This window comes from Physeter macrocephalus, chromosome 2, assembly GCF_002837175.3.
Source record: "Physeter macrocephalus isolate SW-GA chromosome 2, ASM283717v5, whole genome shotgun sequence".
Taxonomy (NCBI): domain Eukaryota; kingdom Metazoa; phylum Chordata; class Mammalia; order Artiodactyla; family Physeteridae; genus Physeter; species Physeter macrocephalus.
Genome location: NC_041215.1, coordinates 118,416,944 through 118,432,999, shown reverse-complemented (window position 1 = coordinate 118,432,999; position 16,056 = coordinate 118,416,944). Strand labels below are relative to the sequence as shown.

The 16,056-nt window shown below is 41.4% G+C and overlaps 2 protein-coding genes across 5 annotated transcripts in view; both read right to left on the bottom strand.

Moving 5' to 3' along the window:
• Positions 1-16,056, bottom strand: part of SMARCAL1 (SNF2 related chromatin remodeling annealing helicase 1) — a 285,071-nt gene that overhangs the window by 216,308 nt on the left and 52,707 nt on the right. The gene's annotated exons all lie outside the window — the stretch shown is intronic.
• XRCC5 (X-ray repair cross complementing 5) overlaps positions 1-16,056 on the bottom strand; it is a 99,769-nt gene that overhangs the window by 44,864 nt on the left and 38,849 nt on the right. The window contains exons 14-16 of one of the 4 annotated variants that reach the window (XM_028481680.2): positions 10,049-10,099; positions 8,524-8,720; positions 926-1,037 (exon numbers count right to left, since the gene is read on the bottom strand). In XM_028481680.2, the coding sequence (XP_028337481.1) occupies positions 926-1,037; positions 8,524-8,720; positions 10,049-10,099 (360 nt within the window). The remainder of the gene's footprint in view (positions 1-925; positions 1,038-8,523; positions 8,721-10,048; positions 10,100-16,056) is intronic. The other 3 variants (XM_028481685.2, XM_024124735.3, XM_024124737.3) reach the window with 3 other exon arrangements.

The following is a 16,056-nucleotide window of genomic DNA, read 5'->3' as shown; positions in this document are numbered from 1 at the left end:
CATGTGGGATCTTCCCAGGCCGGGGCACGAACCCGTGTCCCCTGCATCGGCAGGCGGACTCTCAACCACTGCGCCACCAGGGACGCCCCACACCTATGTCTTTTACCTTCCGATCCCAACCTTAATAGGGCTTAAGTTCAGCTCGAGGGAGAGAAGACAATGGGATTCTACAATGGCTGGTAAATGTTGGTACAAAATGTGCTAAAGTTTCCAGTCCACTCTGGTATAGCAGTCAGAAAAGCTCCCAGAATAAATAAGGTCATGATATTTTTTCCTTTACTATAAGACACTGAAATAAAATCCAAATCATTTTTCAGACATTCAGTTTTTCTGACAGCATTATTTTTTCAGGTGGGGAAAAGGTACGCCCTAGGGCTAGCTCTCCTTCCTAGTATATTTGGCTAGTAGTAAGGGACAATTTTCAAGATCCACTGTTTCAAAATAATGCCACTTAAAACAAGGCAATACGTTCATCCCATTAAATAAAGAAGATCTCAAGTGTCAAAGGATACCTGGTTTGGGGAAATCCTAAACTAGAGAAACCTGTTATGAAGTTGTATATTAGAAAGAAAAGAGTTATACTCTTAAAGCTTACATACTTGGAGATGAAGACTCGTATCATTAACCACCCCACTTATCCTACCATTGTGACTAAACAGAGCTGCAAAATGAAGTTACCAAAAAAACTCTATGAAAGTGATGTTTCATGTTCTATATACTATATAGTGCTCTATGTACTATATATCAATATAAATAATTCTATAGGTAATTCACTGACAATAATTAAAGGAAGAAAGGAAAAAGTATGGGATGGACATGTATGGCTTATATGTTGAAAGGACCAAGGAAAGTGCTACGTTAAAGGACTAACAAAAATTGATGCAACCTCCCCAAGCCCCAACCTTCCTGAAAGAGGGGAGCACACCAGACAAGTTCTGCTCACACGGGTGACACTGCCTTCAGCCAGGCTGCAGACACTAAAGTGGGCTTCATCTCCCTCGGTCTTCAGTTTTTTAGAGGTGGGTCCCTCTTCATGGCTGGAAAAGAAATAAATGTTTTTTTTTTTCTCTCCCCTTAAAACAGAACAAACAATACAAAACCCAGAACTGCTAATGTGAAAAGTATAAATTTATTTTTCAAGACTCAAAATTAAGCAGCTGCACTTAGTCCTCCTTTACAAACAGCTGCCTCCTTTTCCCACCCTCTGGACTCCTGACAGCCTGACTGGAGCAGCCCTGGCTTTGTTTCCAACAGTACGGAAATCAGAATTAGCAGTTGCATCGCAAAGCCCTTTCAAAAGATGAAACTGCAAGCATAGGTAATGGAAACTTAGCATTTCAGTATGAAACCCATTTACCCTTCAGTTATTATTTGCTAGTTTCTGCCTGAGAATTGATAGCTATTAGCTTTCCATGTACATAGAAGACCTTTGTGTCTAATAACCCGTCTTCTTCATCGTGTATGTGAGAGCTTTATAAGCTTCTACTCACAGCTGTCAAAACTTACTAGACAATCTTCAAACATGCAAGAGCTTGCTCTTAGAGAAGTCTTAAACTATAAAAAACCACTTTCAAAAGAAAACTTTTAATCTGTTCCTTTATAAACCTAATTCTGTCTTGGGCAATACGCTAACAGAGTCCAAAAGCATCTGTGTGATAAGGGAAAGATGGCTCTGAGGAAGTATATCAAACATCTTGCTTCAAGTAACAAGCTGGCTTGAACAGTCTGCCTAAAGTCAAAAGGAGGTCAAGTCAATTGCAAAGGAGAAAAAAAATCCAAAGACTTTGCCCATAATCTCCCTTAAGTTGCTGAACACAAGAGATTATGAAGATTTTTCTCCCAGACAAATAATCAATCTGGGGCAAAAGCAGCTGTCAAGAAATGGCTGAATGAGAAGGGAAATTAGTAACTAAGAGTACTCTTAGTAACTATTTCTAAATGTGATGTTTTTATTCAAAAGCCCAACTTTCAGACAGTGAGGCTTGAAGTGGTTACCCAGAAATAAAGCAAAGTAAGACCTAAGTTAGCTTATTCAATGATATTTCAATAATGAATCTCCTCTTAGAGCTAGATGAAAGAACTAAAGTAATCATTACAGCCTTACAAACAAGAATTAAGTTTTATTATTTGACATCTTTCCCATTCACCACTTGCCTTCTTCCTTTTGAGAAGTAAAGGATAAGGGGTGAGTCATTCAGAGGCCTTTCCTTCAAGGAGAATAAGAAATAAACACACAAAGCCTTGGTGGCAAAAACGGAGGGAAAATGCACAAACCTGAGGCAGCATGAAATTCTATCAGAATTTGAGTTCTTTAAAAAAAAAAAAGTCACAGCCACTTCAGCTAACCTTTGCCGGTTCTTCCCAAGAGAAAGACAACATGGTACTGCTGAAGATTTGTAGGAAAAAGACCCAGATTCTAGTCTCAGTTTTACCACTGGCTAGCCCTGGAATCTTACACCTTTTTGAAGGTATTGACTGTGTGTTAATTTTTGTAATGTCTAGAGTCTAGTAAGTTACTGTCCTCTCTGATCTTCAGTTTGTTCCTCAGGAAAACACTACAACAAAAAGTACCATATCAATTATTCACCTATTTTCTTCCAAAAATACAAATTAACTTATATAGTGGTATTAAGAAGCATTAAACATACAAAGCACTATGCTAAGTTCCGTGAGAATACAAGGTTGAATCACATGAAGAATCTCTTAAACCCTCCCAAATAAGATTCTAGGGAAGGAAGAATAAGGAGACATATATACTAATTCGCCAGAACTGGGCAGGTAAAGGCAAGTCCAGAAAATAGCAGAAAGTAGTGAAAATTTAATATGTTTAATAATCTCAAGATTGAATCACTTAACAGGGTTTAATTTGGAATTTTACATATATTCAACTCATAATGTCTATCTGAAGTGGGAAAGTGCAATGACTCTCACCCCCAAATTACCTATGAGGGAGGTGAGCTTTGCAAGGTACACATTATCCATGCAAGGTCACAGCAGACACAGAAATGTTAACAGCTGCTGCATTTGGATGTTGGGACCCTGGATAATTTGTTGTTCTTTCTCCTTTTCTTTCATATATGAGTATAAATCTTGTAATTCATTTATTTAGCCACACATTTACCTAATACTTACTATGTGTGGACCCCTAAATTAGGCTCTAGATTCTAAATATATAAAAGTTAAGGGCTTCCCTGGTGGCGCAGTGGTTGAGAGTCCACCTGCCAATGCAGGGGATGCGGGTTCGTGCCCCGGACTGGGAAGATCCCACATGCCGTGGAGTGGCTGGGCCCATGAGCCATGGCCGCTGAGCCTGCGCGTCTGGAGCCTGTGCTCCGCAACGGGAGAGGCCACAGCAGTGAGAGGCCCGCGTACCGCAAAAAAAAAAAAAAAAAAATGTTAATACATAATCATCACCTTCAAGAAGTTCAGCCAAACAAAAAAGATAAATATATAAACAGGCAATTAACAAAATATTGTGGTAAGCAGCATATCCCTTTGAGAGGATAGCAAGTAGCTGTGTTGGGCTGGGGCAGGAAGTGCAGGCTGGGAAGTAGTGAGAGGCAAGGACAGAAAATGTCTAAACTGTAGGCACAAACGGTGAGGAAAGAAGTGGTTCTCCAGGTAGCTGGACAGGCATCTCTCTTCCTTCTGCTTATCTGGGTATTCTCATTTGTGTAACAGAATTTGGTCTTAAGCTGAAGGTAATGGAAAGCCATGAAAGCAAAGGTTTTTAATCAGACATCCAAGGATGACATCAAGGAATTTGTGAACCACCTAAAACTACATGCAAAATTCATTATGTTACGGCATTTTCCTGGGGAGAGGGTCCACAGTTTTTATCAGATTATCCAAAGGGTCCATCACACACAAACACACAAAGATTAAGAATCACTGCATTAAAGAATTTTAAGCAAGGGAGTGATGTGATCAGATTTGTTTTTAAAAAAAATCACTCAGAGAGCAGAAAGCAGAATGGATGGGAAGGGGCTAAGACTGGAATTAGGGGAATCAGTCAAGGGGGGTCATCTCAGTAAAGAAGGCTAAAATGAAACCTACATAAAAGCAATGGCAGTGGGCAATGCTAGTAAGAAGTAACCTTTTAAAAAAAATGCTTACCATTAGTCACTAAGCCAAGCATAGGAGTTAGCTATTGTTATTGTCCCTTTACAATTAAGCAAACCAAGGCTCAAAAGGGCCTGACTTTGTCTAAAGCACACAGTAAGGGGTCCACAGGTAACTCTGGACTTTTAACCACTCTCCTAAACAGCCTCCTAAAAGGCAGGTATTTGTTATCACAACTTGGCACAGAGCAACTTGCCAATTTTAACCACTATTAAAAAGAAATACTTGGGTTTTGATCCGAATCAATGCTATTAGCCACTGTACTAACCTGAAGCAAAAGGAGTGAACTTGAGGTAAATCTAATACAACTTGGTAAGCCAATTAGATGTGGGGAGTGAAGAAAAGGGATGACTCCCTGGAAATTAGGTGTCATTCACTGAAATAGAGAATAATAGCATGAAGAGGGGGTTGAAAGGAGTGTGGAAAGAGAAAGAAGGTGATGAAGTCACTTCTGGACATACTGACCTTGAGTTATCTGTAGACACTTAAGATCCAGTGGATAAGATGGAAGTATATTAGGATAGACAGATTTTTAGTTATTTTTGGAGACCCATATGTGAAATATTGATAATAAAGGTCTTAGGATGTGCAGTCTGGCATAATCGCTGAGTGGGTAAACTCTGGGGTCAAACTGCCTGCGTTTAAATCCTTACTCCATCGCTTAACCAGCTGTGATCCAGAGGAAGTTTCTTATCTCCTCTAAGCCTCAGTGTCCTCAGCTTTAAGATGAAGTGAATAAAAGACACTACCTTATAAGATGGCCAAAAGGATGCAAACAGATAATACACACCTGTGTCCAATAAATGTCAGCTCTTTCAGAGGAGGAGTCCTACAAAACATCAACATTTAAGGTTGGTGGGGAAAGAAAAGCAGCCCCCAGAGAAATCTGAGAGGGAGCCTGTCAAAGGTTTAGAGAGAAAAATCTGGAGAATCTGAAGTTAAGGAAGACATATGAGTTTCAAGAGGGAAAGGATAACTGACAATGTCATGTGCCACAAAGAGGTCAAGAAAGAAAAGTACTGCCATGCTTAAGTAAATCCAGCAGTTAGTGTCTTTTAGAAGACCAGTTTCAGGGCAGTGGTGGGGGCAGAAGGCCAAGCCAGTGAGTGCTAGGAAAAGAAGCAGTATAGGCTCTGCTGCTAATAAGCCTGGCTATGGAAGGAAAGATGACGGTAACAGGTAGTAATTAGAGAGAGGAAACTGAGGGGATTACTTCATTTTCTTTTACAGGAAAGAAATAAAATGTTAATGTGTGGAGGGAAAGGAGTTGGTACAGAGAGAGAAGCTGAAGATACAGAAGGAAGGAAGAAATTATCAGTAGACTGAGGTACCAGATGGGACAGAAATAGCATCACAGGACATAGGTGAAAGAATTAACTTGGGACAGGATGAGGTACCCTCTTCCACTGAGGCAGGAAAAAAGGAAGTAAAGGCAGATGCAATACAGATATGTTTTTAGGTAAGATGGGCCAGAAAACTGAGACGTTCCCACCTACTGGCCTCTACTTTCTCTGTGAAATCACCATCATGATCGTCGCCACTGCCGTAGTTGTTGAAAATGTGCTAGGGACAGGACTAGGATTTTGTAAATCATCTCTTCACAAACACTGTATTCTTACTATGTGTTAGGCAATGTGCCATTCTAGGGTTACAACAGTGATCAGCATATATTACCCAACTAACCTGCATGACAACTCTATGAGACAGATATTCCTATTATCCCTACTTACCCATGAGGAAACTGAGGCTTAGGGAGGATAAGCAACTTGCACCTAAGGTCACACTGCAGAGCAAGGGGACCAACTCACACTGTCTTGACCCTAGAGTCTGAAGTCTTAGCCAGTAAAACCAGGTGAGGTTGGCCTCTGACAAGTTAAGTAGGGACTGGGGTCTTACGGGACTTGAAAAAAGTAGAAAACTTTACACTATTTGCATATAGAGATAAAAAGAAATCAAGATCACATATCAGTTCCATAGGCAGGATCAGACCTCAGATGTCCCTATTGTCATGTAAGTTCGGTCCAAGAGATGATGCTTTCATTTCAAGGGTGTTCAGCAACATTAAGGGAAACAATGCTTTTCTATGATAAGGGTAATATTCAGTACATTTTTGGAATGCAATGTCAGATGGTGCTTTTACCCTCTTGAACTGAAGAAATCACTTCAACACTAGGGATTGAACAGGTTCAGCATCAATAGTAGATCTTCTCAAATGTTCAATGTTTTTATTGATAATGACAGTATTACTGCTCTGGGTTTTGACTACTGCCTTCCCTCCAAATAGTTTAAAGTCCTTTAAAATCTGTGATTTTACTGTTATAATGTCTCTTATGATGAGCCTGTTTGTAGATGAAGGAACTCTCATAAAGGTAAAATTATTTAGCCAAAATTAGATCAAGAGTGAAAAAGCTGGAATGAAAACTAGAGACTCCCAGCTCAGAGGTCTTTCCTTGGCCTCTGACACTTCCTGAACAGACATTTGCCCCCCGCTCCCCCAATCTCAGCCCCTCATCCGTATACTGGAAGTATGTACCCTGGATACAGGGATGCTGTATACACAAATATACACAAAAACATAGCTGCTTGTTAGCAATCTTTCTATCCCTTAGGGAGACCACCTGTAAAGCTGATTGGAGCCTTATCACAAAAATTGAGTGGCTGTAAGAACCCTGCAGAAGGACTGAGTCATTCTTGAATATAGGAGGTGCTCAATAAATATTTGTTAAATGTGTCATTTCTGCAGTTCTTAAAAACTAAGATTTCTGAGAAGGAAGAGTAGAGAATTGGGGTGTGCGTAGGTGTGTGTGCGCAAGATTATTCTCCGGCCCCCATCAGCTAATTTGGCTGTGTGGCAAACCAAACCATTACGGGGACAGAGAACAAGAAGCCCGGCAGGCTCAAGCTTCCTGAAAGAGTGAGAGACTGGAACAGGGCTGAAGGGGTAATCACAGTAGGGATCAAATCACAGAACAGCCTTCTGGGTCTAGCTGGTATGTTTTTTTTTAACCAGCTAATGTACAGTTTAATCAACAGGAGGAGGAGAAAATGGCCCACTTCTTTCCCACAATACCAGAAGGTAATCAAGATCATGAACTGGAGCTTTAATACACAGAGAGGGAACAGCCATATGACTGCAGAGAGACTAAAGCAAGGCTGTCATGGGAAGAAAAGGACTCAGAATTTTACTGAACTGTTCTAAGATATGAATCCAGAGGGATCTAGGTAGATGAGGATAGCAGAGGGGAAGTAGATTTTTAGTGACAGTCTTCCTATGTAGAAGAAGGCATGACAGACTAAAAAGAAACATAAAAGCCTCCAGGATGTGTTAGAAATGCACAAGAGAGAATCTTTCAATCCCATGATTGTTTTATTCCCCCCCCCCAATTCTGGCAAGTTTGGGGTATTAACCTCTAAAAAGCCACCGAAAATGCAAACCTGTCTTTTCAACTTGGCAGATAATTCACTAAATTAACAATTTACAGAACCCTCTAAATGGAAGGTTTCTGGAAATTACTCAATACTGGTCCAATGGGGTATTTACAAATACAAGTTTTACTTTGTCAATACAGACACAGCCGTGGGAAGGAAATCAAAGAAAAAGGAAAAAAATTGTGATCTAAAGCTGGATCTTGGAATGCAACCTAAAGAAATGAGTAGATCATTTTGATTCGGGGGGAAAAGTCACCAATAATAAAACCAAAACCTGGTAAAATCAATGTCATACACCCAAATAATTCTGGATAAGAACAGCTTCTTAGGGTTTGTTTTTGTTCTGCTTTGAATAGAAATTGATATAATTCTAAAACAGACTCTGATGTGGGGAAAAAACACTTAATAGCTACCTGAGAGCTTGATCTAAGGATATGAAAACCATTTTACAATCCTTAAACTACACCTCACTAATGGTATAACCAAGCACATCAACACAGTAACAGCACAACTACAGAGGGCCAGGTTTTTCATTCTCCTTCCCATTTTCCCTCCAAATATCTCACTGATATTCTCCTGACACCTTACCTCCAAAACGAAAAACCTTACGACTTTCACCCCTCTCCTCTCATCCTCAGCACTTTACTTTAAAAATGTTAAAATTCAGTCTTAGATATTCAAAGATTGTTTGTCTTCCTATATATATAATTCATCAAGAATCTGATGCTGATCAAAAAGTCAACAACCCCAAAGGCAGCTCTAATTTCTAGGTGCACAAGGATAAAATATATCTACAGTGGACAGATGCGAGAAACCAGGATTTCCAATGCAAGGCTCAAATAGCAAAAGGTTTCTTCCTCCCACCTTTGTGATTCCACAAACCCAGGTTGCAACCCTTAATGCCACGGCCCCTCTAAGACCACAACCAACCTTTGTGTTCCAACGTCACACACAGCTCCATCGAGTACTCACTTATCTTGGAAAATGTCCTGAGCAGTCACTTGGTCCTTTTTCTTGAGGACTTCAGTCAGAGGGAAAAGGGTCTTTATTTTAGAGACAGGAACCTGACATTTAGCTGTCACCTCAGTGGGGGGATCCAGCATATTCAGAACGTGTTGCTGAACTGGGGGCAGAGGCTCCTGGGGATGTAAAGCTCTGTGCAGCAGACACTGTGGAAAAGGCATAAGGATTTTAAAACGCAGATGCAGCCATCACACACAGCTTCATTACACTCTTCTGACCAGGGATCCTCATTCTTTAATTTGGGAGGGTTATGGGATTCCTACCATATGTAAAAGACAGCAAAGAGGGTGGACCCAGAGCCGCCTTGGTCAGCAGGACGTTGGTAACGTCTAAAAGCAACTGTAAAACAGACCTAAGCCTAGCAGCACCGTCAGCTGAAGCCCTCCTGGAAAGGAGCCTCATCTCATAAAAAGAGGCCACTGCTCTGACTACTTGGAGGACATACGAGGTTCCCTGAGATGTAATTCCAAAAGCCTCTGACAATCTGCGATTATAACTTTTTGGTTATAATCCTTTAACCTCCCTTCAGCATGCTGTGCTTTCTCCCTTGCACAACCTTAGAAGACAACCTAAGGTGGATGAATCAGGTGCTAAAGGGGAGGTGCCCATGCCCAGTGAGTCCCAGGATGAACACTGTGGAAGAGGTGAGACTACTGGTCTGTTCCAAAACTCCCCTGAGTGCCGAGCTTGGGCTATTCTCCACCCATCTACTCACTTCCGTCCATCTCCATTATACCACTCTTGTCCAGGCACCATCACCTCTCATGTGGGCTACCACAATCCCCTCCTAACTGGTCTCCCTGCATCCACTTTCACGGCTCTACTGTAGCTCAAGTCATCTTAAAACAAGTTCCTTTCCATATCCTAAAGTCAACCCTAACACAGCCCCTGAATGCCTCCCTCCTCCTTACTCACCCCAGCCCAGTTAGACTGGGCTCCTCCTGCTTCACTCTTATGCCAGCTCACTCCAGACTTTGGGTCCTGTACTTAACGCTCCCTCAACCTCTTCTGCCTTCCCTTACATCTCAACAGAGCTGGCCCTTTATTTTTTATTTTTTTTATTTTTTTGTGGTACGCGGGCCTCTCACTGTTGTGGCCTCTCCCGTTGCGGAGCACAGGCTCCGGACGCGCAGGCTCAGCATCCATGGCTCACGGGCCCAGCCGCTCCGCGGCATGTGGGATCTTCCCGGACCGGGGCACGAACCCGTGTCCCCTGCATCGGCAGGCAGACTCTCAACCACTGTGCCACCAGGGAAGCCCAAGCTGGCCCTTTTTAAAATCATTCCGTTCTTTGCTAAATTATCATCTCTTCTGAGAGGATTTCCCTGACACCGTATGAAGGAGCCCATTACCCCCATCCTACCACCCTGTCATTCTCTATCATTAAACTTGTCTTATATTTCTTACAGTATTTATCATTATCTAAAATGATCTCATCAATTTTTCAGTTTATCTGTTTGTTACCTCCACTTACCCCTTGAAAGTAGAGATCTTGTTTGTCTTGTCTACTGCTGAATTCCAAGTACTGAAAAGAGCACCCCACACATGATAAGCACCTAAAAGGTACTAGCTGAGTGAATAAAGCACTCTTTCTCAGAACTCTACAGAAGAGGTGACAGCGGTGTCAGGAAGCAGCACCAGGAGTGGGGCCAAGATCAAGGCCAGGGCAGGTTCTCCACTGCTCACACGGGTGGAGATCCGGACCGCAAGTCACTCCCATTCAATCACTGACACTGCTTTCAGACTACCAGGCCTTGGCAGTAGTGTTATCTGCCCAGAAAAGTAAGTATTCTAAAAGGAGTGCAGGAATGTAATCAAAAAAATGAGATAACCATTAAGAAAAAAAGAAAAAAATGAAACTCTCAATTCATTGATGTTTTACTCCCCTTGCTAGAGGATAATTCCAAAATTAGGTTGGAGAACAAGGCTCCTATTCCCACTTTTGAACAATTTATATGTTAGTAATTGTAAAGAAAAAAACGGAGCTGAATAGCTCCTGCAATTTTAAAATTACTGTTTCATGTCACAAGGTATATGATTTAAACTACTCCATGGATTGTTTTTGTACCCTGTAGAAATGGAAGCTAGACTTCTCGGTTCTAAAACAATAAAGATACTTGGGCTTAAACAGTAAATGTCATCAAAGAGTCAGTGTTCTACAAATTCAGAAAACCCTGAGGTACGTATTAAATAGCAATTTCCTCTAGAAATTTCACGTACTGCTCCCGATTTCAAGAGACCAACCCCAAGCCTTCCTTCTCCTAGTAAATTCATTGTTTCAGAGCCTGACTCCTGCTTTCCTTTTCCCTAATGACTCTACTTTCCCTGGAGCATCAATGACATTAGGCCTGTTTAATGTAAAGCAAAAGGGGAAACCAAAAAGATCCCAAACCCTGTGAATCTACCCCAACCTTCTAATACATAATTCGCAATTCACAACGCTCACCTTCAGGTCAGTTATTAAAATACCAAAAACAGCTTACAAAGCCCTAAAGATGTAAGCAGAAATCCAACACCCAACATAGCAGACTACTTCGCAAATACTCTGGAAGATTCTACCTGTGATATCCAAGTGACATTTTTGGGAAAAGAACTCTGAATTCCAGGCAATTCTTTCAAATAGGGTCATCACCCGTAAGTCAGTAATAAGGGACCCACAAGAGATGTTCTAAAGCATCACCCTCTCATATTTTCTTAAAGGTCACATTTTAGATAAAGCTAAGTAGGATAAAAATTCAATCAAAAAAATTCCAATTCATTAAAAAAAAAAAGAGGTTATGAGAAAGTGACACTTTTTAGTAGCTGAGAAGCTGAGACCTCAGTCCTCAATCTACTTAATTTCTCCTTTAAGCAACCGTTTTCCTTGATGTGATTTTTACAATTTGAAAGACTAGAGAAAAAACTGCTGGCCACGTGGCTAGCTCGTAAGTTACTAATATGTTGATTTCAGCAACCCAGTATCAATTATTTAAAAGGCAGTATTAACTGTACACTTAACAAAACACATTGTTTTTCAGCATTTCTTTCCAAAATTAGAATTAAATTAACCTCTTGCCAACAAGTTGATTACTAACCTCTCCCTCCTCTGCCCCCTACTCCCAGCTCATTTACTCTTAGTTATAGATATTTTAAAAGAAAAAAAAAAGTCTTCCTGGGTCCTACATCCTCCTGTTGCTTCCTGGGTCCTCTCTCTCTCTCTCTTCCCTTCATCAGTAAAGGTTTCTCCTACAGGTACTGTAATCTGGCTCCCGCTCCATCACTCTACTTCCACTGGGCCCTCAAAGTCATCAAAGACTTCACTACAAACCCCAAAGGCCCTTTGCCAGGCTCAGCTCTCTTCACCACTGTGCAACGTCTGATTTGTGATTCTTTCCTTTCCAACCCTCTTCTAGTTCTTTCTGTCTCTCTGACCTTTTGGGGAGGGTGGAGGTAGGAACACTGTTTCATCTTTGGCAGCTTTTCTGTCTATCCCTAACTGTCCAATCACGGCGGTGTTCAGGATTTCATTCTCCCTCCTTCTCACTCAACAGACTCTCCCAGGTGACCTCATTCACTTCTGTTTCTACCTAAATGAGGAGGACTCTCAAATCTATACATTTAGTCCTGAATGCTCTCCTGGGCTCTGCACCCCTATTTCCAACTTCCCACTGAGTGTCTGTACTGGGACAGCCAACAGATAACTCAAATTTAACACTTGCAAGAATACATGAATTACCTTTTCTGTCTGTTCATTCTATATTCCTTATCATAATTAACAGTGACGTCATCCTTCCAGTCATCCAAGCTAGGATCCTGTTATCTTCAATTCCTATTTCTCATCAACCACCATCCAATCCCTTAAGTCCTATCTACTCTACCTTCTAAATTTTCTCCTATCCACTCTCTGTCACTGCTTTAATTCAAGTCTTCCTGGGAGCCACTGCAGGTTTCCTAACTGGTCTCTAGTCCATTTCCCATGCCACCATCAGACCTATTTTCTAAAAATCATGTCACCCGCCTGCTGACAAAATCCTTTAGTGATTACCCACTGCCTATAGGATAAACTCAAAACTACTGGCTCTTCATGACCTGCCTGCTACCTGCTACCTTTCCCATCATTTTCCCATAGAGCCTATTCTCCAGCCAAATGGAACTATTTGTGGATCCCTAAATACACCACACTTCTTTGTGTTTTCTTGCTTTTGCATGTGCTGCTTCTTTTGCCTGGCATGCCCACAGCACATCACACATTGCCTTTATTCCTAAATGAAATCTTCCTGAAGTCACTCACTTGCAAGAATCTCTCTTTCCTCTTATTCCCACAGTGTTTTGTACCCACCACTATTGTGCCTATTGGTTTTATCTCTCTCTTCTCCTCTCACTCCTCTGGAGGGGTCCTTTCAGGTAATGAGCTCAAAGTATCACCAGCACGTGATACATTGTTAGTATTCAATAAATATTTGTTCTAGAAAAAGTGAATTCAATTTATACATACCCTAGCAATGATACTTCTTTATACAGATAGGCCATGTTAACAACTCTCCGAGGGGGACCTTCAAGATGGCAGAGGAGTAAGACACGGAGATCACCTTCTTCCCCACAAATACATCAGAAATACATCTACATGTGGAACAGCTCCTACAGAACACCTACTGAACGCTGGCAGAAGACCTCAGACTTCCCCAAAGGTAAGAAACTCCCCACGTACCTGGGTAGGGCAAAAGAAAAAAGAAAAAACAGAGACAAAAGAATAGGGACGGGACCTGCACCAGTGGGAGGGAGCTGTGAAGGAGGAAAGGTTTCCACACATTAGAAGCCCCTTTGCGGGCAGAGACGGGGGGTGGTGGGGGGAAGCTTCGGAGCCACAGAGGAGAGCACATCAACGGGTGCAGAGGGCAAAGCGGAGAGATTCCCGCACAGAGGATCGGGGCCGACCAGCACTCACCAGCCCGAGAGGCTTGTCTGCTCACCTGCCAGGGCGGGTGGGGGCTGGGAGCTGAGACTCGGGCTTTGGTCGGATCCCAGGGAGAGGACTGGGGTTGGTTGTGTGAACACAGCCTGAAGGGGGCTAGTGCGCCACGGCTAGCCGGGTGGGAATCTGGGAAAAAGTCTGCACCTGCCGGAGAGGCAAGAAACTGTTGTTTTGCGGTGTGCGAGGAGACCTCCCAGCCCCATGTAATTATCAATCGGCCAGAGCTCTCCCAGAGATCTCCATCTCAATGCTAAGACCCAGCTCCACCCAGCGGCCAGCAAACTCCAGTGCTGGACGCCCCATGCCAAACAACTAGTAAGACAGGAACACAACCTCACCCATTAGCAGAGAGGCTGCCTAAAATCATAATAAGGTCACAGACACCCCAAAACACACCACCAGACACAGCCCTGCCCACCAGAAACACAAGATCCAGCCCCACCCAACAGAACACAGCACCAATCCCCTCCACCAGGAAGCCTACACAAGCCACTGAATCAACCTTACCCACTGGGTGCAGACACCAAAAACAATGGGAACTACAAACCTACAGCCTGTGAAAAGGAGCCCACAAACACAGTAAGTTAAACAAAATGAGAACACAGAGAAATAAACAGCAGGTGAAGGAGCAAGGTAAAAACCCACCAGACCAACCAAATGAAGAGGAAATAGGCAGTCTACCAGAAAAAGAATTCAGAGTAATGATAGTAAACATGATCCAAACTCTTGGAAATAGAATGAAGAAAATACAAGAAACGTTTAACATGGACCTAGAAGAAAAACAATGATGAACACCACAATAAATGAAATTAAAAATTCTCTAGAAGGAATCAATAGCAGAATAACTGAGGCAGAAGAACGGATAAGTGATCTGGAAGATAAAGTAGTGGAAATAACTACTGCAGAGCAGAATAAAGAAAAAAAATGAAAAGAATTCAGGACAGTCCCAGACACCTCTGGGACAACATAAAATGCACCAACATTTGAATTACAGTGGTCCCAGGAGAAGAAGAGAAAAAGAAAGGGTCTGAGAAACTATTTGAAGAGATGATAGTTGAAAACTTCCCTAACATGGGAGGGGAAATAGTCAATCAAGTCCAGGAAGCACAGAGAGTCCCATATAGGATAAATCCAAGAAGAAACACACCAAGACACATACTAATCAAACTCAAAAATTAAATACAAAGAAAAAATATTAAAAGCAGCAGGGAAAAGCAACAAATAACATACAAGGAATCCCCATAAGGTTAGGAGATGATCTTCCAGCAGAAACTCTGCAAGCCACAAGGGAGTGGAAAGACATATTTAAAGTGATGAAAGGGAAAAACCTACGACCAAGATTACTCTACACAGCAAGGATCTCATTCAGATTTGATGGAAAAATTAAAACCTTTACAGACAAGCAAAAGCTAAGAGAAATCAGCACCACCAAAGCAGCTTTACAACAAATGCTAAAGGAACTTCTCCAGGCAGGAAACACAAGAGAGGGAAAAGACCTACAAAAACAAACCCAAAACAACTAAGAAATGGTAACAGAATACAAAGAAAAAATATTAAAAGCAGCAGGGAAAAGCAACAAATAACATACAAGGAATCCCCATAAGGTTAGGAGATGATCTTCCAGCAGAAACTCTGCAAGCCACAAGGGAGTGGAAAGATACTCCATGCAAATGGAAATCAAAAGAAAGCTGGAGTAGCAATTCTCGTATGAGACAAAATAGACTTTAAAATAAAGACTGTTACAAGAAACAAAGAAGAACACTACATAATGATCAAGGGATCGATCCAAGAAGAAGCTATAACAATTGTAAATATTTATGCACCCAACATAGGAGCACCTTAATACATAAGGCAAATGCTAGCATCCATAAAAGGAGAAATCGACAGTAACAGAATAACAGTGGGGGACTTTAATACCCCACTTTCACCAATGGACAGATCATCCAAAATGAAAATAAATAAGGAAACACAAGCTTTAAATGACACATTAAACAAGAGGGACTTAACTGATGTTTATAGGACATTCCATCCAAAAACAATAGAATACCCTTTCTTCTCAAGTGCTCATGGAACATTCTCGAAGACAGATCATATGTTGGGTCACAAATCAAGCCCTGGTAAATTTAAGAAAATTGAAATCGTATCAAGTATCTCTTCCAACCACACTGCTATGAGACTAGACATAAATTACAGGAAAAAAAACTGTAAAAAATACAAACACATGGAGGCTAAACAATACACTACTAAATAACCAAGAGATCACTGAAGAAATCAAAGAGGAAATCAAGAGATACCTAGAAACAAATGGTAATGAAAACACAATGACCCAAAACCTGTGGGATGCAGCAAAAGCACTTCTAAGAGGGAAGTTTATAGCAATACAATCCTACCTCAAGAAATAAGAAAAATCTCAAACAACCTAACACTACACCTAAAGTAATCAGAGAAAGAAGAACAAAAAAACCCCAAAAGTTAGCAGAAGGAAAGAAATCATAAAGATCAGATCAGAAATAAATGAAAAAGAAATGAAG